Raw genomic sequence first — 26,255 nt, forward strand, 5'->3', positions numbered from 1 at the left:
GAGGAGACACGGCAGAGGCGTGACTTATGCATGACGTTGCTTGGAGCCAAACTAGAGAATGTACAAACAGGGATTTAGAGAAAACGAGGAAAGGCGGACTAATTTAAATCAATCACTTCAACATGCCCTCCCTCACACCCCACACCGCCGTTTGTAGACATTGGAATTACAGTCACGCAATAGCCCAATAAAAAGGCACATTTTTTCGTCAGTGGCTTGCCTGAACGCGCTGTGAAAGAAGGCGAGAATGCACATCCAGAGTGCACACACGGCCCCAACTTTAGTCACCCCTGAACTGGCGGGTATTTTTTTTTAGCTCCAAGTGACGTCATCTCGCTGCTCCGCCCCCAAACCGCCCCCTCGCGTACCGCTCGCAGTTTTGAAGCAGAGTGACTTGACTTGGTATATATAGACTTAGATATACAACCCAGCGAGTATTCCCACGTCCAAACTCTGGCTGCCACCCTGCGCATCCCTCAGCCGCCTCTCCGCCACGCTCTTGCCTCAGCCCTTGAACCGGAAGAGGGTCTCGGCCTGAATGTAGATGTTGCAACACGCCAGGCGGCCCCCAGCGTTCCCGGTGCTCAGGCTGCCCTCGTCCCCGCCAAGACCTAGGTCATCCTCGCCTTCGTGAACCTGCGAAAGGGGTCAGGCAAGGTCAGGGCCGGGGCGGGGTCAAGATTACTTCTCCATGGTCATCTTACCCCCTGACTCTTCCTCCCTGACGTTCTTCTCCCCTTACATATTCCCCTGTGTCATTTTCCCCCTGTGGCAATCCTTTCCTTGACATCTTCCCCCTGACATTCCCCCATGACACCTACCCCTGACATCTCCTCTAACACCTTCCCTCTGATATCTTCCCACAGACATTCCCCCATGACATCTCCCCCTTGACATTCTCCCCCTGATATCTTCCCCTAGGCATACCCCCCTGACATCTTTCCCTCTGACATTCCCCCCTGATATCTCTCCCCCAAAATTTTCCCCAGACATTCCCCCCTCTGACATCTTCTCCCAGACATCCCCCCCCCTGACATCTTCTCCCAGACATCCCCCCCCCCCTGACATCTTCTCCCAGACATCCCCCCCCCATGATATCTTCCCCCTGACATACCTACATGCATCTGTAGTTCTGTTTAGCCTACACACGAGTAGCATGTAATAGGCACCCACCACTATTGATTTGCCGATGATGGAGGCGGCCCCCTTGAAGGCCACTTGGTCGTCAGTCAGGATGTAGTCGTCCAGTCTGCCGTGGCTGTCCACCTCTATGTTGCCAAGATCGCCCAGGTGTCTGAAGGAACAAAGGAATCATTAGTGTTCAATTGATGTTTTTTTTGTTTTTTTTACGTCATGGCCTATTGCGCCGGTAGGCTTCTTCCCGGTGGATCCTGAATTCCTGATGGTCGGCCCAAGGCTTCTTCCCGGTGGATCCTGAATTCCTGATGGTCGGCCCAAGGCTTCTTCCCGGTGGATCCTGAATTCCTGATGGTCGGCCCAAGGCTTCTTCCAGTGGATCCTGAATTCCTGATGGTCGGCCCAAGGCTTCTTGGATCCTGAATTCCTGATGGTCGGCCCAAGGCTTCTTCCCGGTGGATCCTGAATTCCTGATGGTCGGCCCAAGGCTTCTTCCCGGTGGATCCTGAATTCCTGATGGTCGGCCCAAGGCTTCTTCCCGGTGGATCCTGAATTCCTGATGGTCGGCCCAAGGCTTCTTCCCGGTGGATCCTGAATTCCTGATGGTCGGTCCAAGGCTTCTTCCCGGTGGATCCTGAATTCCTGATGGTCGGTCCAAGGCTTCTTCCCGGTGGGGGCTGATAATCGGCCCAGCCCGTTCTGGCGCAGGCGAGTGTTTATAGTGGCGCCATCTTGCACTGGCTCATGCTGCCCTACCGGAGCTCATCTTTAATTCTAGAATCTAGAGTCCGGGTTGATAGGTGGTCTTCTGGACAGCATGTGGGTAGTTTTAAGCCACTCGGCGGCGGCTGAAAAATCCCAGCTTGGTGGCACCGGGCGGGGATTGAACTCGCGTCGTCCTAAACGCGGCGCCGTCACGCTATCCATTCAGCCACCGCCTCCCCACTTGGCAACGATATGTCAACAGTTCTTAATATATTCCGGTAAAAGACAGAAAGAGATGACGTTACCGCCCTCCTCGATGCGGTAACAGAAAAGATGACCCCCCCCCCCCCCCCCCAAAGATACAATGTACTAGTCACCTGGTCTCGTTGTCCGGGCCGGCGTGCGTGTTGCCGAAGGGGTTGAGGTGCGGCCCGGCGGTGCTGCACTTGTTGTCCGTCACGGGGGAGGCGTGGATGTGGAAGCCGTGCACGCGTCCCTCCTGAAACGTGGTCAAGGGAGGTGAGGTGAAGTGGGGTAAGATATGTTAGCATGCTTTTTAGTCACCAATTAGATGCCGTAATTTATTATTATTATTATTATTATTATTATTATTATTATTATTATTATTATTATTATTATTATTATTATTTTTTTTTTTTTTTTTGCATGGATGTAACCTACTGAGGCCTTGAAGCCGGCGATGTCGATGTGGAAGAAAACTGGTCCTGACTCGTCCTTCTGTAACGATATAACGATGATGTTAGCCTCCAAGCACCTTCCAGACGGGGCATATTTATTATCGTTTAACACTGGGGTTGAGCCTGGTTGAGGAATCTTAATGAAGACTTTCACCTGTGTCAAGTGGCCGTGAATACGTGGTAGGAAGATGAACCTTAAGTTATCAAACCCCCGAATGTTTTCCCCCAAACTCAATCATTTCCAGTCGTGGCGTCCCACACTGAAATTCTCTATTTGAAACGTCTTTCTCTATAAACTTCTGAACTCTTTTAGTGCGCCCTTAGCAGAATGTCTTTGAGGATGCTTCATTGTTATGTGTTGCAAGAGCTGCGCCTCACCTTCTGGGAGATGATCACCGTGCCCCTCACGCTGCCGCCCTCCAGGTCGGCGTTGGGCTCCAACTTGCACGAGGCGTGCATCCAGGAGTCTCCTGGGGCAGCGGGAGGCGCAGCGAGCCCCGGGATGGGCGCCAGACCGCGCCTAGGGACCAACACGGGGCCGACCAAGACTGGTCTGTCCACAGGGGCCATGCCTTCATTGCGAGTGTGGACTCCGTGTCTGTCGTGAGCGTCCTGGGGGGGGGGGGGGGTATCACCATCATCATCACTAAAGGCTTGGACATATCTAACATACGTACATGCGTTTTCGTAGCGCATCACCGATGAACCATGTTACGATGACAACACTTACCCGGTCGTGTTTGTGGTGGTGGTCGTCATCGTGGTCGTGCCCCTCGCCATGGTAGTGGTCGTGTCCGTGGTCGTGCCCCTCGCCATGGTGGTGGTCGTGTCCGTGGTCGTGCCCCTCGCCATGGTGGTGGTGGTCGTCATCGTCGTCATGACCCTCGCCATGGTGGTGGTGGTCGTGTCCGTGGTCGTGCCCCTCACCATGGTGGTGGTCGTGTCCGTGGTCGTGCCCCTCGCCATGGTGGTGGTGGTCGTCATCGTGGTCATGACCCTCGCCATGGTGGTGGTGGTCGTGTCCGTGGTCGTGCCCCTCGCCATGGTGGTGGTGGTCGTGCCCCTCGCCATGTTGGTGGTGGTCGTCATCGTGGTCATGACCCTCGCCATGGTGGTGGTGGTCGTCATCGTGGTCATGACCCTCGCCATGGTGGTGGTGGTCGTCATCGTGGTCATGACCCTCGCCATGGTGGTGGTGGTCGTCATCGTGGTCATGACCCTCGCCATGGTGGTGGTGATCGTGGTGGTGGTCGTGGTCATGGTCGTGATCTCCATCGTGGTGGTGGTGGTCGTGGTGGTCATGACCCTCGCCATGGTGGTGGTCGTGCCCTTCGCCATGTTGGTGGTGGTCGTGGTCGTGGTCGTCATGGCCATGTGTATCGTTTGAGTGGTCGTGGCCTTCATGGTCGTGGGTGTCGTTTGAATGATCGTGACCTCCATCATGGTGGTGGTCGTGTCCGTGGTCGTGCCCCTCGCCATGGTGGTGGTCGTGTCCGTGGTCGTGGCCTTCACCATGGTGGTGGTCGTGTCCGTGGTCGTGGCCTTCACCATGGTGGTGGTCGTGTCCGTGGTCGTGCCCCTCGCCATGGTGGTGGTCGTGTCCGTGGTCGTGGCCTTCACCATGGTGGTGGTCGTGTCCGTGGTCGTGCCCCTCACCATGGTGGTGGTCGTGTCCGTGGTCGTGCCCCTCACCATGGTGGTGGTCGTGTCCGTGGTCGTGGCCTTCACCATGGTGGTGGTCGTGTCCGTGGTCGTGGCCTTCACCATGGTGGTGGTGGTCGTGTCCGTGGTCGTGGCCTTCACCATGGTGGTGGTGGTCGTGTCCGTGGTCGTGGTGGTGGTGGGGGTGACGATGGCAGTGGCAGTGGTGGTGGTCGTGTCCGTGGTCGTGCCCCTCGTGGCCATGTGTGTCGTTTGAGTGGTCATGTCCTTCATGGTCGTGGGTGTCGTTTGAATGGTCGTGACCTCCATCATGGTGGTGGTCGTGTCCGTGGTCGTGGCCTTCACCATGGTGGCTGTGGCTGTGGCAATGGCAGTGGAGGCGCCCCTCGCCGTGGCGGTGGTCGTGTCTGTGGCCGTGGTGGTGGTGGTCGTGGTGGGGGTCGTCTCCGGAGCCTTCCTCATCCTTCTTGCATCCTGCCTTAGCCTTATGACCGTCGTCGTCTTCGTTGTCGTCTGAATCTTGGCTGTGGTCGTCTTCACCCTTTTCCCCGGAGCTTTCCTCATCTTCTTCGCTGTCGTCATCTTCATCACTTTCGTCACTGTGGTCGTCATCGTCGTCTTCGTCTTTGTTATCGTGAGAGTGGTCGTCTTTGCCGGGCGGTTCGGGATCTTCCTGGTCATGGCACTCGTTTGAGAGGTCGTGAGTCATTTTGTCACGGTGGTGGTGGTCGTGACCGTGGTCGTGGCTTCCATGGTGATGGATTTGTCCATGGCTGTGGTCGTGGGAATGGCCGTCCTTGCTATGGTCGTGGCCTTCATGGTCGTGAGTGTCACCGGAGTGGTCGTGCCCCTCGCCATGGTGGTCGTGGTCGTGGTCGTGGTCGTGGGCATGTGTATCGTTTGAATGGTCGTGGCCCTCATGGTCGTGGGTATCATTTGAATGGTCGTGACCTCCATCGTGGTGGTGGTGGTCGTGGGCATGTTCCTCGCCATGGTGGTGGTGATGGTCGTCATGGTCGTCATGGTGGTGGTGGTCGTGTTCGTGGTCGTGCCCTTTCCCATGGTGGTGGTGGTGGTCGTCATGGTCGTGGTCGTGCCCTTTGCCATGGTGGTGGTGGTGGTCGTGGGCATGACCCTCCCCATGGTGGTGGTGGTGGTGGTCGTGGGCATGACCCTCCCCATGGTGGTGGTGGTCGTGGTCGTGGTCGTGGTCGTGCCCTTCATGGGTATGTGTATCGTTTGAGTGGTCGTGGTCGTGGTCGTGGTCGTCATGGCCATGTGTATCGTTTGAGTGGTCGTGGCCCTCATGGTCGTGGGTGTCGTTTGAATGGTCGTGACCTTCATCATGGTGGTGGTGGTCATGGTCGTCATGGTGGTCGTGGTCGTGGTGATGGTCGTGCCCCTCGCCATGGTGGTGGTCGTGGTCGTGGTGATGGTCGTGCCCCTCGCCATGGTGGTGGTCGTGGTCGTGGTGATGGTCGTGCCCCTCGCCATGGTGGTGGTCGTGGTCGTGGTGATGGTCGTGCCCCTCGCCATGGTGGTGGTCGTGGTCGTGCCCCTCCCCATGGTGGTGGTGATCATGGTCGTGGTCGTGGCCTTCATGGGTATGTGTATCGCTTGAGTGGTCGTGGTCGTGGTCGTGGCCTTCATGGGTATGTGTATCGTTTGAGTGGTCGTGGCCCTCATGGGCATGGGTTTCGTTTGAATGGTCGTGATCTCCATCGTGGTGGTCGTGGTCGTCATGGTGGTGGTGGTGGTCGTCATGGTGGTGGTGGTCGTGGTCTTCATGATGGTGGTGGTCGTGGCCTCCATGGTGCCCCCCGGAGTGGTGGTGGTCGTCATGGTGGTGGTGGTCGTGACTGTGGTCGTGGTCTCCATCCTGCGCGGACTGGCTGTGGCCGTCATCGTGCTGGCCGTGGTAGTGTTCCAAATGTCTGAAAAAAGCAAAATTTACCAACTCTTCCTCTAAGTCTGTATATACCAAGTCAAGTCACTCTGCTTCAAAACTGCGACCGGTACGCGCAGGAGGCGGTTTGGGGGCGGAGCAGCGGGATGACGTCACTTGGAGCCAAAAAAAAAAATACCCGCTAGTTCAGGGGTGACTAAAGTTGGGGCCGTGTGTACACTCTGGATGTACATTCTCGCCTCCTTTCACAGCGCGTTCAGGCAAGCCACTGACGAAAAAATATGACTTTTTATTGTGCTTTTGCGTGACTGTAATTCCAATGCCTACAAACGGCGGTGTGGGGTGTGAGGGAGGGCATGTTGAAGTGATGGATTTAAATTAGTCCGCCTTTCTTCGTTTTCTCTAAATCCCTGTTTCTACATTCTCTAGTTTGGCTTTAGAGGCAGCAGGTCACCGTAGTACCTCCCATGCCTTTCATGTCCCATATAGGCTAAAAGAAAAGGAATGATTGAGTGTCGCGTGTCCCGTACCTGCCCAGCAAAGCCTCTGAATGCTTCAAGATACTGCACAAGAGGTATGCGCCGCACCAAGCCCCATTCTGTCACACGGTGCCGGCCATGAACACTGAGAATTCAACAAGGTGATATTTGCTTATTATGCTGCTGTGCTGAAATATAACTGATTGATCTGTTGAGCCCCACCAATAAGTAACACTCAGACCTGGACCTCGGAAATCTATCGGAATCATGAAATTATTAACACCAATGCCGCAAGTGTTTCATAGGGCGGACCAATTAGCAAAGGTGTCTGCCCATCAAGTTATGACCTCAAGATGCCCAACTCGGAGCTTGTGTCTCGCTGTGTTCAAACAGATGGGAACACACACACACACACACACACACACACACACACACACACACACGCACACACTTACTGCAGTAGTTCCGGGTCGTGGTGGTCGTTATGGGCTTCGTGAGGTTGCTGAAGGTGATGGACCTGTACCTCGTGTTTCATCACCCCCACCTCTCGCATTACCTGGGGGAGAGTGAAGGGAGGGATCATACACTGTGGGTGACATTATCTCATCTATTTTAAGAAACTCGGAACATATTTTTTCGTGGGTATTATTGCGAGGACCATGACCTGCCCATCCCATCCATCTAACTTCTATTGAAAAGTTTTAGTATAACTGGGTTGGTTATATCCATCTGTTTATTTTTCCATTCCCTTGCTACTTTATTTATCTTATCAAGCTCCTTTCTGAACCTAAATCTATCGTACTTGTACCATGTTGTGGGTCCCTTTATCTTGATTTTTAGTCTAGGTACCTTATCAGCCTCCTCTTGACCAATTCAAAATCCTTAATCAGATCCCTACACAGTACTACTTTCAAAGCGATGCAAGTTAAGCTTTTTATTGTTGTTCTCTGCATGGTAAATTCCTCATCCCTTTCATGTTGTTCCCTGGCTAAGCCGCCACGGAGGGCGCTGCTCACCTGCTCGTGGGGTGGGTCGCCAGGCCGGTGGACCTCCGTCTCGGGCAAGCTGTGATCATCTGAAATAGATAGAGGGTTGTAATTTTTTCTCTTACGGCATAGCAGACAAAGACATGGATTGACATTTTGAATTTTGAAACAGAGGGTTATCAAGTGTTTCGTAAAGAGAGAGGGAAGAAGGGGAGGAAGGGCTGCATGTTTTGTTTGAAGGCACACCAAACTGTTCAGCCAAGTTAATTGTTTGTCAGCTCCTTATCAACTTAGGTGGACGTACGAAAAGGGAAAGATAAGCTTATTCTTTTATTTCGTCAAGTATTACAGGATAATTTCCTCAGTCAAATTGTTACCATCCCTACTAAGGGTGCCAGCATCTTGGACGTGGTGTTTATCAATAATGATAATCTTATGAGTATCACCATAATGAGAATGGGTCTTAAATGAAAATAAGGAGAACATGATAATTGCTGTAGAATTTGCGAGTCAGCTGGGTTGAAGTGATCTCAGGGAACTTAGGTTCAACGAGGGTTGGAGCTCGTTTTACAACATAACTTTATGAGGTGTTTAGAAGACAGCTTGAAATAATCCTATAATTTCGTTCATCATATGCCAACATTCCTCAGTGTCGAGCACGATATCTTTAAAAATGGCCTTGTTACGATCCTTTAATGTCTCGCCATTTACTTGAGGTGAATAATAGAGGGTAATTAGATTTACGAGATGAGTGTCAGGATCTAGGTCTGTCTCTCAGTGGAACCGTAGGGAAATGACTTGCAAAAATTTAGACAGAAATTTAGACATTCATGAAAAAAAATATATATACCACAGAAAGCCGGATATTGATGCCTGATTTCAACAATTTTTTTCTCGTAGTTGCTGAGCCTCTGTAATATGAATTGGTAAATTTAACTTTGAATTTTGTTTGTATATATGAATTGTGTTTGTTAAGGGGCCGGAGCGTCGTTTTCCTTGCTGTACATGAACGGAGACGAGAGTGATCCTGATGGCTGCGCGTGGGCTGACTGAAACACGAGTAAAGCTTGGCGAGGGGGATTAACGAAACGAAAGATATTGAAACCCATCCGATAATCAGCTATACATAATTAGTTAGATCTTTTTTTTTTTTTTTACAACAAAGGAGACAGCTCAAGGGCACAAAAAAGAAAACAATAATAAAAAGCCCGCTACTCGCTGCTCCTACAAAAAAGAATCCAAAGAGGTGGCCGAAAGAGAGGTCAGTTTCGGGAGGAGAGGTGTCCTGATACCCTCCTCTTGAAAGAGTTCAAGTCGTAGGCAGGAGGAAATACAGATGAAGGAAGATTGTTCCAGAGTTTACCAGCGTGAGGGATGAAAGAGTGAAGATGCTGGTTAACTCTTGCATAAGGGGTTTGGACAGTATAGGGATGAAAGAGTGAATATGGTGGTTAACTCTTGCATAAGGGTTCTGGACAGTATAGGGATGAAAGAGTGAAGATGCTGGTTAACTCTTGCATAAGGGGTTTGGACAGTATAGGGATGAAAGAGTGAAGATGCTGGTTAACTCTTGCATAAGGGGTTTGGACAGTATAGGGATGAAAGAGTGAAGATGCTGGTTAACTCTTGCATAAGGGGTTTGGACAGTATAGGGATGAAAGAGTGAAGATGCTGGTTAACTCTTGCATAAGGGTATTGTAAAGTATAGTGATGAAAGAGTGAAGTTGGTTGTTAACTTGCATAAGGGGTTTGGACAGTATAGGGATGAAAGAGTGAAGATGCTGGTTAACTCTTGCATAAGGGGTTTGGACAGTATAGGGATGAGAGAGTGAAGATGCTGGTTAACTCTTGCATAAGGGGTTTGGACAGTATAAGGATGAGAGAGTGAAGATGCTGGTTAACTCTTGCATAAGGGGTTTGGACAGTATAGGGATGAAAGAGTGAAGATGCTGGTTAACTCTTGCATAAGGGGTTTGGACAGTATAGGGATGAAAGAGTGAAGATGTTGGTTAACTCTTGCATAAGGGGTTTGGACAGTATAGGGATGAAAGAGTGAAGATGCTGGTTAACTCTTGCATAAGGGGTTTGGACAGTATAGGGATGAAAGGGTGAAGATGTTGGTTAACTCTTGCATAAGGGGTTTGGACAGTATAGGGATGAAAGAGTGAAGATGCTGGTTAACTCTTGCATAAGGGGTTTGGACAGTATAGGGATGAAAGAGTGAAGATGCTGGTTAACTCTTGCATAAGGGGTTTGGACAGTATAGGGATGAGAGAGTGAAGATGCTGGTTAACTCTTGCATAAGGGGTTTGGACAGTATAGGGATGAAAGAGTGAAGATGCTGGTTAACTCTTGCATAAGGGATTTTGACAGTATAGGGATGAAAGAGTGAAGATGCTGGTTAACTCTTGCATAAGGGGTTTGGACAGTATAGGGATGAAAGAGTGAAGATGCTGGTTAACTCTTGCATAAGGGGTTTGGACAGTATAGGGATGAAAGAGTGAAGATGCTGGTTAACTCTTGCATAAGGGGTTTGGACAGTATAGGGATGAGCATGAGTAGAAAGTAGCATGCAGTTAGCAAGTTCAGAAGAGCAGTCAGCGTGAAAATATCGATAGAAGATAGAAAGAGAGGCAACATGGCGGCGTAATTTAAGAGGCAGAAGACTATCAGTAGGAGGAGGAGATCTGTAATATTCGATAATAATGACAATGACAGTAATTACAAGGCTTACAATACCCCTTCTTACCTTCGACAGGCGCCGCCACACAGGCCGTCGCCATCATCATCATCAGCACCGTGAACACCGCTGTCAGCACTCGGCGACGCATCCTGTCAAGAGGTAGGTGTCTCATGGTTAAGAAGAAGAGAAGGAGGAGTAGGAGGAAGATAAGGAGTAGGAGAAGTAGATAAGGAGGATGAGGTGTGTGAGGAAATACAGTAAATAAGACGATGAAAAAAGATAAAAATAAATCCTTCTACTGCACCCTTATTTCACCCTGTAGTCTGTTGAGGGCACCGTTGCCAGATTGTCGTACTCAGACCATAGTATTTATCGGTTTCTGACCCCTAACTATTGCCAAGAAACATCAGGAATTAACTATTTTAACGATAATTATAAGTAAATCTCCTTATTGGGGTCCACCAGACAGTTTTTGGGTCGGAAGTCGGTAAATATAAGAGGCTGAGTACGACAATCTGGCAACTTTGGTTGAGGGAGTCTGTTCATCCGGCGCCTAGGCAGCGTTTGTTACGGCTCCTGTGATTGGCTGCACCCTCCCTCCCTCTCTCACATGTCCGCCGTGACGCTACAAACCTGTATTTTCTTCGTTATATCTCGTCTCTTATTCACGACAGATCACTTTAGTTGGTACCGTTGGACTCGGCAGTAATTGCGCAACTCAGTTATGTTAATCTATAATCGATAAAACAAAGCATAGAGGAAATGTGATGAGTTGAAGTCACAAGACAGCTCCGAAATGTTGATAACACGGTATACTTGTCATCGTTTTTCTCAGCAGTCTTTGAAGCAGGGTTGAAATATATAATTCCAACGCACAGTAGTTTAACAGAAGAGGTTAAAAAACAAGGAAAAGAAAAAATGAAAAATGGGAAAAAACAAAAAAGGTCCATATTACAAGACTTTCGCATCTCACATCAGCTATTTCGAAAGGTCAAGGAAAGGGTCAGTCGGGTTCTAATGAGTGTTTCTTCAGGTTCAAGGTACAGAGGAAGGGTCACACTACCACCAGGGTCATAAAACTACTCCTGGAAATGCTCACAACTCCTACGAAAGCCTTGTCAAATATGTGTTTCTTCAGGTTCACGGTACAGAGGAAGGGTCAAACTACCACCAGGGTCATAAAACTACTCCTGGAAATGCCTACAACTCCTACGAAAGCCTTGTCAAATATGTGTTCTTGGGCGGCGAAATGTCTTGTAATGCGACCTTAAGATATCCTCACATCTACCGCAAACTGGCGCCAGCAACAGTCGGCTGGCTCGGTACTCCCAGACGCATTCCGAGCGCTCAGCCAGACGGTCTATCCTTCACTGTAACGTAACTCTCTCCGGACACCCTGACCCTGGCGTGAATTAAACCAAACATGTCTGCGCGTGAGTCCAGGGTCATCGTCGTGTGTGTGTGTGTGTGTGTGTGTGTGTGTGTGTGTGTGTGTGTGTGTTTTGTTTTTTTGTCTGTTTATGTGCGTGTGTGAATTTGGTTACACGCGTTTTTATTTGTATACTTATTTGTGTGTAATTGTTTGTTTACATAAGAACATAAGAACGTAAGAGTCTGCAAGAGGCCGGTTGGGCTATACAAGGCAGCTTCTGTACACTCAACCCCACCTTACCTCACCATCCATGGCCTTATCTAACCTCTTCTTGAATGTATCTATGGTATTGGCACCCACAACATGGCCCCCAAGCCTGTTCCATTCGTCCACCACTCTATTAGTGAACCAATTCTTGCCTATGTCTTTGTTGAATCCGAATTTGTCTAACTTAAAACCATTGCCACGCGTCCTACCTGGTTCGTTAACTATCAAAATCTTATTGACATCCCCTTTATTAAATCCCTTCATCCATTAATAGACTTCGATCAAGCCTCCTCGCAACCTTCGCCTTTCTAGCGAGTGTAGATTTAACGGCTTCAGGTTTGAACTGATGTAGTTTTTATTTTACTAAACTACATAATAACTTCACAACTCTACTTCCAACTAGAAAACACACCAAAGACTACGTGTGTGTGTGTGTGTGTGTGTGTGTGTGTGTGTGTGAGCCCGCTGGTGGCCTTGCACGGGCGGAGGGGCGGGTGTGAGGGCAACGATCTTCCCGGGTGCATCCTTTCACCCGTTGCCAAGAGGAGCGACGTATCTGTGTGTGTGTGTGTGTGTGGGTGTGGGTGTGTGTTGGGGGGGGAGGGGGGGATGTGGGGGGTGGGGGGGGGAGGGGGGAGACTATACCACAAGACCTCACACTACTCTCATTGTGGTATTGTCAAATCCTTCCATCCCTCACATCACCTACTTCAAGAGGCCTAAAGTGAGATCAGACGGGTTCTAATGAGTGTTTTCTTAGGTTCACGGTACAGAAGAAGGGTCAGACTACCACCAGGGTCATAAAACTACCCCTGGAAATGTTCAAAACTCCTACAAAAGCCGTGTCAATTATGTATACTTGAAAGACGAAATGTTTAAGTTAGCCCTCGGACGCATTCGGCTCTCAAAACAAACAATTTCCAAAGGCCATTTAAGAGATTAGTCGGGTTGTCAAGCGTGTATTACCTTCTGTACACCCAATATTGACATCTCTTTTATTCCACTCTTTTCTATCTTGTCATAGGAGCAGTGTATATATAACCTCATGATGTATAAACTTTGAAACATACACCTTTTGACCTCTCAGCCGCTCCCTAATAAAGCCCCTCACTGATGTACCGTTGCCTTTTCAAACCCCAAAAGAAGAAATATCTGAGACGGGATTTAGGATTTCTCTGTAAGTCACGTAAGGGGAGGGGCGTTATAACCTTCATGTATAAACTTTCTAACACACAGTTTTTGACCTCTCAGCCGCTCCCTAATAAAGCCCCTCACTGATGTACTGTTGTCTTTTCAAACCCCAAAAGAAGAAATATCTGAGACGGGATTTAGGATTTCTCTGTAAGTCATGTAGGGAGAGGGGCGTTATAACCTTCATGTATAAACTCTCTAACACACAGTTTTTGACCTCTCAGTCGCTCCCTAATAAAGCCCCTCACTGATATACCGTCCCAAAACAAGAAATATCTGAGACGGGATTTAGGATTTCTCTGTAAGTCACGTACGGGGAAGGGCGTTATAACCTTCATGTATAAACTTTGAAACACACGCCTTTTGACCTCTCAGACGCTCCCTAATAAAGCCCCTCACTGATGTACTGTTGTCTTTTCAAACCCCAAAAGAAGAAATATCTGAGACGGGATTTAGGATTTCTTTCTCTGTAAGTCACGTACGGGGAAGGGCGTTATAACCTTCATGTATAAACTTTGCAACACACGCCTTTTGACCTCTCAGCCGCTCCCTAATAAAGCCCCTCACTGATGTACTGTTGCCTTTTCAAACCCCAAAAGAAGAAATATCTGAGACGGGATTTAGGATTTCTTTCTCTGTAAGTCACGTACGGGGAAGGGCGTTATAACCTTCATGTATAAACTTTGAAACACACACCTTTTGACCTCTCAGCCGCTCCCTAATAAAGCCCCTCACTGATATACCGTCGCCTCTTCAGGTCCCAAAAGAAGAAATATCTGAGACGGGATTTAGGATTTCTTTCTCTGTAAGTCACGTAGGGGGAGGGGCGTTATAACCTTCATGTATAAACTTTCTAACACACAGTTTTTGACCTCTCAGCCGCCCCCTAATAAAGCCTCTCACTGATACACCGTCCCAAAAGAAGAAATATCTGAGACGGGATTTAGGATTTCTCTGTAAGTCACGTAGGGAGAGGGGCGTTATAACCTCCCATTACAAGAGTTCAACACTGAGCCATTTCCTCAAGAATCATTAATCTCCATCTATTTCCGCTTACAGAATCACGTACAATGGAAAACTATCTGACTAATGTCCATATATATATAGATTCAGTTGGACCTTCTCGTAGGACGGATATTGTTTTCCCTTCTAGGTCACAAATTTGCTACATCGCTATTCCTTTCCTTTCTGTGTATGTGTGTGTGTGTGTGTGTGTGTGTCTGTCTGTCTGTGTCTGTGTCTGCTTGTCTGTCTGTCTGTCTATCTCACACACACACACACACACACACACACACACACACACACACACACACACACACACACACACACACACACACAGGCTGAGGGGTCTGGTATACTCACATGACAGTGGTTGAGCGCTAACTGAGATCCCGGAGTCCTGTCTGCCCCGACTCTCGTGTCTCAAATACCCCCACAGCGCGCCACCCGGCACTCACCCAGGCGGCCACACGGCACCTCGACCTCGTGGCTCAACCCTCCCCCCCCTCCCCCCACCCCCAGATCCCCATGACCTCCCTCTCGACCTCCCCCTCCTCACCCCTGATATCGCCTCTTTCCTATCTTGTTATCCTTCCCCTCCGTTCTGTATCTACTCTTCAAACAGTCTACTTAATCTCATCTATCGCCTTTTCATTTCCCTGGCTATACCTTCATCTACCCTTCGTTCTCTCGTGCACCCTCTCCTGTAACATAACCTTCTCCTGTCTTTCCTTTCTTGTCTGTCTGTCTGTCTGTCTGTTAGTCTGTATGTCTGTCTACTTAACCTCATTCATCCCCTGTTTATTTTCCTGTCTCTGTACCGTCCCATCTTCCACCTCGGACCCTCCCCAGGAATATAACCTTCTCCTGTCCTCCCTTTCTGTCTATCTGTCTGTCTGTCTGTTAGTCTGTATGCTCAGTCTACTTAACCTCATTCATCCCCTGTTCATTTTCCTATCTCTATACCGTCCCCTCTTCCACCTCGGACCCTCCCCTGGAATATAACCTTCTCCTGTCTTTCCTTTCTGTCTATCTGTCTGTCTGTTAGTCTGTATGTTCAGTCTACTTAACCTCATTCATCGCCTGTTCATTTTCCTGTCTCTGTACCGTCCCCTCTTCCACCTCGGACCCTCCCCTGGAATATAACCTTCTCCTGTCCTCCCTTTCTGTCTATCTGTCTGTCTGTCTGTTAGTCTGTATGCTCAGTCTACTTAACCTCATCTATCGCCTGTTTATTTTCGTGGGAGATTCACGGCCATATAGCTAAAGCTTCATCAACTGTCGTTCAGAATAGAAAAGATTAGAAAAAAAAATATTCAAGTGAAATTTTTTGTATAATTTTTGTCTCAACTTCCTCCTCTTCGTCCTCCTCCTCCTCCTCCTCCTCCTCCTTATCTTCATTTTTTTTCTCCTCTTGTTCTTCTACTCCTCCTCCTCTATCCTCTTTCAATTCCTCCTCCTTTTATTTTTCCTCCTCCTCCTCCTTCTCCTTCTCCTCCTTTTCCCCTCACTGATATCCCCCTCCGCCTGTGCCGTCTCTCCCACTCTTTCTCCCTCCTGATATCCCCTCCTTGAATAGTCTCAGCCTCAGCAATCATCGCTTATTCCTTCCATTTTCGTTATCTTGGGTATAGTAAGAGGAAGTGGGTTATAGGGGAAGGTACATTTAGGGAGAAGTAAAGACAGCATTTTTTTATTTTTTACAGCAATTGAGGCAAAAAAAGCTCTCTAAACTCTGCTTCGGTAAAAGAAAACAAAAGAACGGGAGGCCAAAGGAGAGTTGTGTGGTGTAGCTTCCAAATTCTCAGACATTTAATTCTCGGCTCACTCACCCATGGTTGATAAGGGGTTCGTGGAGGTTGTGGAGGTTGTGGGTTCGCGGCATAAAAGAATGATCAAACTACCAAAAGGGTCATGAAACTACCTCTGGAAATGCCCCAAACTCCTATACGAAAGCCTTGTCGAATTCGTGTGCTTGGTCTCCGATATGTAAGTCATGTTCATAACTTGATTGTTCTTATGTAGTTGGTGTTTCCTCTTATTTCTTTTTCTTACGCCGGTAGGTTTGCTAGAGGGGCCTAGATGGTGTTCGGCCCCCAGCCCGTCATGGCGCAGGCAAGTGTTTATAGTGGTGCCATCTTCTCTTGGCTCATGCTGCCCCCCGGAACTCCTTCTTGATTCACTTGGACGGTTTCCTCTAGAGTCCGGGTTGATGGGTGGTCTTCAGGACAGCATGTGGGTAGTTTTAAGCCACTCGGCGGTGACTGAAAAATCCCAGGTGGTAGCGTGGGGATTCGAACCCGCGTCGTCCATCACGTGGTGAATGTGGGCCCAGCACGCTACCACTCAGCCACCGCCTACCCTACTCTGTTGACCTACTCTCCCTCCTGCATACTCGTTGAAGCCACCTACCAATCCCACCCACTCACCCACGCACTCACTACCACCCGCCCCTCCCACCCACACTCCCTGCCCCTCCCTGATGAGCCAGACACACCCTCCTGATGTCAGCTGCCACACCCCCGCCTCACTATCAGCCCAGCAGCAGCACGTCAGCCTCTCCGCCTCCACACGCCTCCATGCGCCTCGCTTACCCATGACGTCAAGCTGCCACGCCCCCGTCCTTCAGTAGAGAGAAGAGTGACTGTCAAACCGGCCCTAAGACTACCCACATGCTGTCCTGAAGTCCACCTATCAGCCCGGACTCCATGTTCTCTCTCTGAACAAAGAGGATCAAAGATGGGTTCCGGGGGGGCAGCATGAGCCCATCTCCGTGTGGTTTGGTCAGACTGGGCATTTCCTTTTAGGTCCGCCAAGTCGATTCAAGGCGGCCTGATTAGATGCTTTGTTTGTAGGTCAGACTGTGGACATGACTCGAGGAAGATTACCTGTTCGATATTCACTAGTCCTATGGTGCTATCTGTCCTCTGTGTGTGTGTATGTATGTGTGTGTGTGTGTGTGTGTGTGTGTGTGTGTGTTCCGCGCGGCACCTCACCACAACGGCACACGGCACGCTCTGTTGGTGTGGTTATGGTGGTGGTTTGTGGTGGTTTGTGGTGGTGGTGGACAGGTGCGATTTATTACCTGATTAATTCATTGAGGTAAAAACACTGAGGTAATAACAACTACATTTATATTCCTCTTTATAGATATTTCTCCTCATTTTCCATTCCCAAAGTTCCTCTCCTTGCCCCTAAATGGTACCCACACAAACACTTCTCTTCTAGTACTTGATATTTAGATTTAGGAAGTTCTTTTCATACTTAGTTATCCTTCTCATTCTCCTCCTCCTCCTCCTCCTCCTCCTCCTTGTTATTTTGTATCCTATTTCCCTTCTCTCTCCTCCTCCAGTTCTCTCCCACCTCCTTCTCCAACCCCTCATTTTTATCTTTATTTTCTTTTCTCTATGTTTTCCTTCCTCATTCTTCTCGTTTTCCTCCTCCTCCTCCTCCTCCTCCTCCTCCTCCTCATCCTTGTTATTTTGTGTCCTATTTCCCTTCTCTCTCCTCCCCCAGTTCTCTCCCACCTCCTTCTCCAACCCCTCATTTTTATCTTTATTTTCTTTCCTCTATCTCTTTCTTCCTCATTCTTCTCGTTTTCCTCCTCCTCCTCCTCCTCTCCTCTTCACATATCTCCTTCCCTTCTTTCCCCTCTCCTCCTCGTCCTCCTCCTCCTTCTCCTCCTTCTCTTTACATATCTCCTCACCTTCTCCCCCCCCTCCTCCTCGTCCTCCTCCTCCTCCTCTTCTTCACATATCTCCTTCCCTTCTTCCCCCTGCTCCTTATCCACCAGTCCGCCTCACAAGCAGTGCTATCTCGCGTACACACCAACACACACACTATCAGATAAGGGGAGTGCCCAGGACCTACACAATACCAGCTGACCTACGCTGACTCGCATCCATGCAGGTTCCCGATGACTCCTTCACTCCCTGACTCAGAGTTCAAGTTCCCTGTTAAGTTTTCTCTCTATATCCTATTCATTTTCTCAGGTGTTCATCTGGTCCGCTGCGATTGGCTCGGATTTAGCTTTCACTGGTAGCCTGGTAACATATACTCCCAGGTCTTTCTCTGCCTCTGTGGTGGATAGTGGAGTGTTTCCCATGTGGTATTGGTGTGCTGGATATCCCTTCACTGGTAGCCTGGTAACATACACTCCCAGGTCTTTCTCTGCCTCTGTGGTGGATAGTGGAGTGTTCCCCATGTGGTATTGGTGTGCTGGATATCCCTTCACTGGTAGCCTGGTAACATACACTCCCAGGTCTTTTTCTGCCTCTGTGGTGGATAGTGGAGTGTTTCCCATGTGGTACTGGTGTGCTGGATATCCCCTCCCAAGGTACATGACTTTCCTATAGCTTGGTGATGTCTTCTTGTAGGAAATCCGCAGTCAAGGGGTTAAACGCTTCCACCTCTAATGTCAACTATATTTTAAAGTTCCGAAAAGGAGCTTAATTGGGTTTTCATGAGTGGTTTTTCACGTTCAGGGTACAGAAGAAAGGTCAGACTACCACCCGGGCCATGAAAGTAGCTCTGTAAATGCCCCAAACTCCTACGAAAGCCTTGCCAAATGTATGTGCCTGCTTGGGCGTCGAACTGTTTGAGAATGCGACCCGAGGATAAGCTGTATCGCTCAACATTTCGCCGCCCAAGTTCACATATTCGACAAGGCTTTCGTAGGAGTTTGGGTCATTTCCAGGGGTAGTTTTAGGACCCTGATGCTAGTTTGACCCTTCTTCTGTACCATGAGCCTAAAGAAACACTTATTAGAACCTGATTGATCCCCTGTTTGACCCTTAGAAATAGCTGATGGGAGGAGCGAATGTGTTTTATAATACCAAGCTATTTCAGATGATCACCGGAGACTGCAGCGCGCACACCTCCTGCTCAACAATCACCTTTTTATAACAGTCACCGATGCGAACAGTTTGCTTTAGTTACCCGTCCAAGGTATGTAGTTTTCTTCGGTGGCGCTTAAAGGGGAAACTAGTGCATTTATATCTGGACCTGGAGGGGGGAAAAGGGAGGGGAAGAGGATAAAGGGGAGAGAGAGGGTTAGGAGGAAGAAGAGGAAGAGGAAGAGGAAGGGGAGGAGGGAGAGACAGAGGCTGGGAGAGAGAGGAAGAGGAGGACGAAGAGGATTCAGGGGTTGAGAAACTTGCCATACGAGGAAAGACTCAAACAGTTAAACTTGCATTCTCTAGAAAGGCGAAGGGTGCGTGGAGACATGATCGAGGTTTATAAATGGATGAAGGGCTTTAATAAGGGAGACATTCATAAGGTTTTGTTGGTAAGAGAACCGGGTAGGACACGAAGTAACGGGTTTAAACTGGATAAATTCAGATTCAACAGGGACATAGGCAAAAATTGGTTTACTAACAGGGTGGTGGATGAGTGGAATAGGCTTAGCAGTCATGTGGTGAGTGCCAATACAATTGTCACATTCAAAAATAGACTAGATAAATTCATGGACAGCGATATTAGGTGGGGTTAGATACACGGGAGCTTAGGGTCAAAGGAGCTGCCTCGTACAAGCCTACCGGCCTCTTGCAGACTCCTGCGTTCTTATGTTCTCATGTTCTTATTAGTAGGAGGAGGAGGAGGAGGAAGTAGAGATGGGAGGATCTCCGTGCTCCGTAAATTCAACCTCCCATAATAATAATAAAATAATGGCAATGATATACAGAAATAGTAAGTATTAGATGATTTATTTCGCCCTTGCATCCGTTAGGCTGAAAATTAACGCATTGCGGATTGCTATAGTGAAACCAAATTGGAGTCCGTTTTGGCGTCGGCTCCCGCGGGTCCATTCCTCCCCTCTGCTCTGCCACACAATCCCAACACCTATCCCTTCCTCTCATAGCTTACATACGAGAGGAAGGGATAGATGTTGGGACCTGTGTGGCAGAGCAGAGGGGAGGAAAGAACCCACGGGAGCCTACGTCAGACCGGCTTCGTCATATTTGGAAGACTATAGATATAATTTACAGAAAAGTATATAAATAAACGCGTACAAACTAAAGAGAGCCGAGGGCCAGTGGGACCAGCACATCTGTGGCAGGGTGGAGATAAGGGTGGTATGGGGGTGGAGGTGGGTGGAGCGCAGTGTGGTGGCGCCAAGGCAGGGAGCTGGCGGCGAGTTGCTGATCCCGGGTCATCTCCAGGTCAGTCCGTGGGCCAAGGGACATCTGATGGCTGGGTGCAGGGGGCGTGGCGTGGGATGGTCACTCAGGCGTTTACTGGCCAAGTATAGTCTGTTCAGAGCATGAGGGCGGTTCAGGGTGGAGCTGGTATCATCGTTTACCTCTCGCCATGCTGCCAAATCAACCTTCGTACATGCGTCTCTCTCTCTCTTATTTCCCATCCATGTGCTATTTGAAAGTGATGTTTTATATATTCTGTATATAGTAAAGGAAGCTACATAGCACAATGAGTGTCGATGTTTAGGATTATAACAACGATTTGTATAAATTCTATGACATGTGGCAACGATTTTTTCCCATGTTGCCACGTTTTGGTGGTGGTGGTGGTGGTGGTGGTGGTCGGCGTGTCCCCTTAGGGCCCTCCCCCGGGTAGAGAGGGAGAGAGAGAGATAAACAGGTGGGTTGTGGGTGGGTAGGTAGGGAGACGGTGCTAATCTGATAATTGGCGGTCGAACTGGCAACGCCGCACTCATGGGAATACCGGAATCTGCCACACCTTGAACCGACCATGCTCTGAACAGACTATAGTGGTGTGCTACGTCCTGGGCCGGGGAGACAAGCAAGGGGAGGGTTATACTGGTCTTCTGGGAGATGATGCTTGGGGAGGTTTCTGCACAGCCTTGGGGTGGGGGCGTGCATCGTGCTTGTCTTAGTGACGAGGCACGGGCTACGTATTGCCACTGGAACGGACCTTTCCCAGCGTCAGGGTGGCGGGCTGGGGCACCATGAGGGTCCTCGGCTTGTAGGCGGGAGAGATGACACCTTCAGTCATCCCTGGCACCTCAAACACACTGCACTCTGTCTGTCACTATTTTGTCAGCGCATTACACGACATATTGTTATAAACGATGGAACTTGGCATGATGGGCGTGAAGCAATGGGAGCGGTAAGAGAGAGAGAGAGAGAGAGAGAGAGAGAGAGAGAGAGAGAGAGAGAGAGAGAGAGAGAGAGAGAGAGATGATCAACAAGCTGACCCCATATCTTGACCCTGTGATGCATGTCTTGACCTGTGAGGTGAAGACAATGTGTGTGCCACTCTTCCCGCCGCGCCGCCTACCCAAAGGTGAGCGCCCCATTGCCCCTGTTGAGACCCACGGGCTGTATCCGCCTGGGAGGGGGGGAGGCGGCGGCCGGTACCTCAACCCCACTCAGCTGCCGCGACAGCCAGGGAAGAAAGGCCCCGAGGCGCGTGTACAGCCCCGGCCCCGCCTGGCAGCCGTCGCCGAGGGAGGCCACGCCAGCCAGGTAGTGCAGCCCCGTTGTGTCCGCGTCGTGGTAGATGAGAGGCGCCCCGTATTGACTCTGAGGGCGGATAAAACCAAAATTGATCATTGTCCTATAGCATTGTTCTATCTTCTATCGATATTTTCACGCTGACTGCTCTTCTGAACTTGCTAACTGCATGCCTCCCTCCCCTCCCGCGGCCCCGCTGCACGCGACTTTCTACTCATGCTCATCCCCATACTGTCCAAACCCCTTATGCAAGAGTCAACCAGCATCTTCACTCTTTCATCCCTATACTGTCCAAACCCCTTATGCAAGAGTTAACCAGCATCTTCACTCTTTCATCCCTATACTGTCCAAACCCCTTATGCAAGAGTTAACCAGCATCTTCACTCTTTCATCCCTATACTGTCCAAACCCCTTATGCAAGAGTCAACCAGCATCTTCACTCTTTCATCCCTATACTGTCCAAACCCCTTATGCAAGAGTTAACCAGCATCTTCACTCTTTCATCCCTATACTGTCCAAACCCCTTATGCAAGAGTTAACCTGAATCTTCTCATCCCTATACTGTCCAAACCCTTATGCAAGAGTCAACCCGCATCTTCACTCTTTCATCCCTATACTCTCCAAACCCCTTATGCAAGTCAACCAGCATCTTCACTCTTTCATCCCTATACTGTCCAAACCCCTTATGCAAGAGTTAACCAGCATCTTCACTCTTTCATCCCAATACTGTCCAAACCCCTTATGCAAGAGTTAACCAGCATCTTCACTCTTTCATCCCTATACTGTCCAAACCCCTTATGCAAGAGTTAACCAGCATCTTCACTCTTTCATCCCTATACTGTCCAAACCCCTTATGCAAGAGTCAACCAGCATCTTCACTCTTTCATCCCTATACTGTCCAAACCCCTTATGCAAGAGTTAACCAGCATCTTCACTCTTTCATCCCTATACTGTCCAAACCCCTTATGCAAGAGTTAACCAGCATCTTCACTCTTTCATCCCTATACTGTCCAAACCCCTTATGCAAGATCAACCAGCATCTTCACTCTTTCATCCCTATACTGTCCAAACCCCTTATGCAAGAGTTAACCAGCATCTTCACTCTTTCATCCCTATACTGTCCAAACCCCTTATGCAAGAGTCAACCAGCATCTTCACTCTTTCATCCCTATACTGTCCAAACCCCTTATGCAAGAGTAAACCAGCATCTTCACTCTTTCATCCCTATACTGTCCAAACCCCTTATGCAAGAGTTAACCAGCATCTTCACTCTTTCATCCCTATACTGTCCAAATCCCTTATGCAAGAGTCAATCAGCATCTTCACTCTTTCATCCCTATACTGTCCAAACCCCTTATGCAAGAGTCAACCAGCATCTTCACTCTTTCATCCCTACACTGTCCAAACGGGAAGAAGCCTTGGGCCGACCATCAGGATACACCGGGAAGAAGCCTACCGGTGCAATAGGCCACGACGTAAAAATAAAAATAAAATAAAAATAAAAATAAAAAAAAGTTGTAACCCTTCAGTGAGAAACAGTGTGTGTGTGTGTGTGTGTACTCACGAGGCAGGATGTCGAGGAGGATCCAGTGGGTGCAGCTGAGCCACAGAGGTTCCTCCTGTCCACAGTCACGGAGATTGAGGCGCGAGATGAGGCCGCCGCGGAGGACAAGGCGGAGGAGGAGGAGAAGGGGATCACATTGTTATTGGCGATGAAGGAGGGAGCCTTGTAGGTGTTGCGGCATGCCTGGGACCCAAGAACAGTCACCGCCCCGGTTTCCAGGGTCGCTGTACCGCCCCAGCCCACCACGTGAAGCTCCTGACCGCGGAACCCGTCAAAGCGGTAGCGGAAGGGCAGACACACAGGTTTGATGTTGTCTGTGGGAGAGATCAGGTCAGGTCAGGTCACGTCACTTTTTTTTAACAGCAAAGATTGAGTGATTGATTGATAGTTTATTGTTGCAAGTAAACAAGAAAGGAAAAGGGAGGAGCGTGCCATCCCAACCCCCAGGCAGTACAACAAAGGAGACAGCTCAAGGACACACACAAAAAAGGAAACAATAATAATAAAAAAGCCCGCTACTCGCTGCTCCTAAAAAAAGAATCAAAATAGGTGGCCGAAAGAGAGGTCAATTTCAGGAGGAGTGATCTGGAACTTAAGCATTATCATTTCGACCCCTTATTGAAGAGCTGTGTGCCTCCCTCCGTCAGGCATTTGGTTATGTTTTTGAAGTGGCTAGCCGGTGAGAGTCGGGCTGGACTAAGAAGGATTGATAGGGAGGAGGAGGAAGGAAAGGAGAGAGAGGGCAGTACAGGATTTTATTATTAAACATTTCAAACTCCAAGGACACGCATTCAATAAGGCTTTCGTAGGAGTTGTGGGCATGTCCAGGGGTAGTTTTACGACCATGGTGTTAGATTGATGACTTCCGGGGAAGAAACCTACCGGCGCAATAGGCCACGACGTAAAAAAAAAAAAAACCACTTCCACCACAGCGACATTGACGAGACTAATCCGTCATTCTTTCTGCAGCCTCGTCATATTTCTTCCCCCTTTTCCTCCCTCCTGTGGCGTCGAGGTAACACTAAATAGCGGGCTTTTTTTTCATAATACTATTCTTTTTTTTACGCCCTTGCACTGTCTCCTCTGCTGTAAAAATAACAATAAAAATAACAAAACAACAGAAGGCTGAAATACCTGTGAAGGAGACGGGCGTAGCCAAGGTGATCAGCGCCAGGTCGTTCTCGCGCGTGCTGGGGTCAAAGTTTGGGGTGATCCAGGTGAGGAGAGGCACATCCAGCGACTTGTCCCGCATCTGAGGGTCACCCAGGCGCACGTGGGTCCTGGGGGCGTAAAGAATGAGGATTACTGAGGGTCAAATCATCAGACATTTCGGCGTCCAAGCATACTCATTCAATAAGGCTTTCGTAGGAGTGGTGGGCATTTCCAGGGGTGGGTTGAACATTTTGAACTCCAAGAACACACACTCAATAAGGCTTTCGTAGGAGTGGTGGGCATTTCCAGGAGTGGGTTGAACATTTTGAACTCCAAGAACACACACTCAATAAGGCTTTCGTAGGAGTGGTGGGCATTTCCAGGAGTGGGTTGAACATTTTGAACTCCAAGAACACACACTCAATAAGGCTTTCGTAGGAGTGATGGGCATTTCCAGGGGTGGGTTTAACATTTTTGAACTTCAAGCACACACATTTAACAAGGCTTTCGTAGGAGTGGTGGGCATTTCCAGGGGTGGGTTTAACATTTTTGAACTTCAAGCACACACATTTAACAAGGCTTTCGTAGGAGTGGTGGGCATTTCCAGGAGTGGGTTGAACATTTTGAACTCCAAGAACACACACTCAGTAAGGCTTTCGTAGGAGTGGTGGGCATTTCCAGGGGTGGGTTAAACATTTTTGAACTTCAAGCACACACATTTAACAAGGCTTTCGTAGGAGTGGTGGGCATTTCCAGGGGTAGTTGGGTTATATTATTAAGCATTTCAAACTCAAAGCACACCCATTCAATAAGGCTTTCGTAGGAGTAGTGGGCATTTCCAGGGGTAGTTGGGTTATATTATTAAGCATTTCAAACTCAAAGCACACCCATTCAATAAGGCTTTCGTAGGAGTAGTGGGCATTTCCAGGGGTAGTTTATCTAGGTTATATTATTAAAAATTTCCAACTCCAAGCACACACATTCAATAAGGCTTTCGTAGGAGTAGTGGGCATTTCCAGGGGTAGTTTATCTAGGTTATATTATTAAAAATTTCCAACTCCAAGCACACACATTCAATAAGGCTTTCGTAGGAGTGGTGGGCATTTCCAGACGTAGTTTATCTAGGTCATACTATTAAACATTTCGGTGCTTAGGGAGGCTTTTCACTACAATTGTATACATGTACTTTCTTCGATCATTGAAAGCGGCAGAGGACTTCACGCCTCAACTGTGTCATCTCCTCACGCCGCGTAGTTTTATTTTTATTTTTTGCGGTGAAGGAAGCAACTCAAGGACACACAAATAATATATATAAAAAAAGCCCGCTAATCTCTACTTCAGGAAAGGTGAACAGAAGATTGGCCAGTTGGGAAACCAGTTCGACACACACACACACACACACACACACACACACACACGGGGGGGGGGGCGCCCTTCACACACAGTTCAAGGACAAAAAAACAAAACAAAATATAAAACAAGCCCGCTAAGCTCTACTTCAAGAAAGGCAAATAGAAGATGGGCCAGTTGGGAGACCAGTTCGACACACACACACACACACACACACACACACAGGGATGGGGACGCCTTCACACACACACCAGTTCACAACAAAACAAAAATATAAAACACACACACACACACACACACACACACACACAGTCACACACACACACACACACACACACACACACACACACACAGTCACACACACACACACACACACACACACACACACACACACACACACACACACACACACACACACACTCACGGACGGGCGCGCTCCACACAGTTGGCAGCGGTGATGACGTGCAAGCGGCTCACCAGCGCCCCCGTGCAGTTGACATTAAAGTTCCTCTGGTCCAGCACACCGACGCCCACCGCCCATGGCTGTCGGGAAGGTGGGAGTATAAAATGAAAACATGGAAATGCGGGCAACAGAAAGCATATTGGCTCATTACGAGGTTGATTTCGCTTTCGGGAACATCAAGGAGGGACACAGTTTTTCTTTCCTGTCT

General features: G+C 48.9%; 2 protein-coding genes across 15 annotated transcripts in view; both read right to left on the reverse strand.

Moving 5' to 3' along the window:
• Window positions 1-14,539, reverse strand: part of LOC126988285 (sarcoplasmic reticulum histidine-rich calcium-binding protein-like) — a 15,518-nt gene extending 979 nt beyond the window's left edge. Inside the window, exons 1-13 of one of the 14 annotated variants that reach the window (XM_050846401.1) lie at window positions 14,449-14,539; window positions 10,323-10,405; window positions 7,604-7,662; window positions 7,043-7,143; window positions 4,299-6,136; window positions 3,536-4,262; window positions 3,433-3,460; window positions 3,271-3,282; window positions 2,919-3,152; window positions 2,524-2,580; window positions 2,220-2,341; window positions 1,174-1,294; window positions 1-636 (exon numbers count right to left, since the gene is read on the reverse strand). The exon at window positions 1-636 is cut by the window's left edge and continues 979 nt beyond it. In XM_050846401.1, the coding sequence (XP_050702358.1) occupies window positions 505-636; window positions 1,174-1,294; window positions 2,220-2,341; window positions 2,524-2,580; window positions 2,919-3,152; window positions 3,271-3,282; window positions 3,433-3,460; window positions 3,536-4,262; window positions 4,299-6,136; window positions 7,043-7,143; window positions 7,604-7,662; window positions 10,323-10,405; window positions 14,449-14,450 (3,516 nt within the window). In that variant the 5' untranslated portion in view covers window positions 14,451-14,539 and the 3' untranslated portion in view covers window positions 1-504. Of the gene's footprint in view, window positions 637-1,173; window positions 1,295-2,219; window positions 2,342-2,523; window positions 2,581-2,918; window positions 3,153-3,270; window positions 6,137-7,042; window positions 7,144-7,603; window positions 7,663-10,322; window positions 10,406-14,448 lie in introns of all 14 variants that reach the window. The other 13 variants (XM_050846385.1, XM_050846422.1, XM_050846408.1 and 10 more) reach the window with 13 other exon arrangements.
• A 5,232-nt stretch (window positions 14,540-19,771) lies between these two features.
• Window positions 19,772-26,255, reverse strand: part of LOC126988370 (phenoloxidase-activating enzyme-like) — a 28,110-nt gene continuing 21,626 nt past the window's right edge. The window contains exons 6-9 of the mRNA XM_050846438.1: window positions 26,009-26,127; window positions 24,217-24,362; window positions 23,083-23,396; window positions 19,772-21,587 (exon numbers count right to left, since the gene is read on the reverse strand). Coding sequence (XP_050702395.1) covers window positions 21,339-21,587; window positions 23,083-23,396; window positions 24,217-24,362; window positions 26,009-26,127 — 828 coding nt within the window. The 3' untranslated portion in view covers window positions 19,772-21,338. The remainder of the gene's footprint in view (window positions 21,588-23,082; window positions 23,397-24,216; window positions 24,363-26,008; window positions 26,128-26,255) is intronic.

Source organism: Eriocheir sinensis, chromosome 6 (assembly GCF_024679095.1).
Source record: "Eriocheir sinensis breed Jianghai 21 chromosome 6, ASM2467909v1, whole genome shotgun sequence".
In the NCBI taxonomy this organism is placed as follows: Eukaryota; Metazoa; Arthropoda; class Malacostraca; order Decapoda; family Varunidae; genus Eriocheir; species Eriocheir sinensis.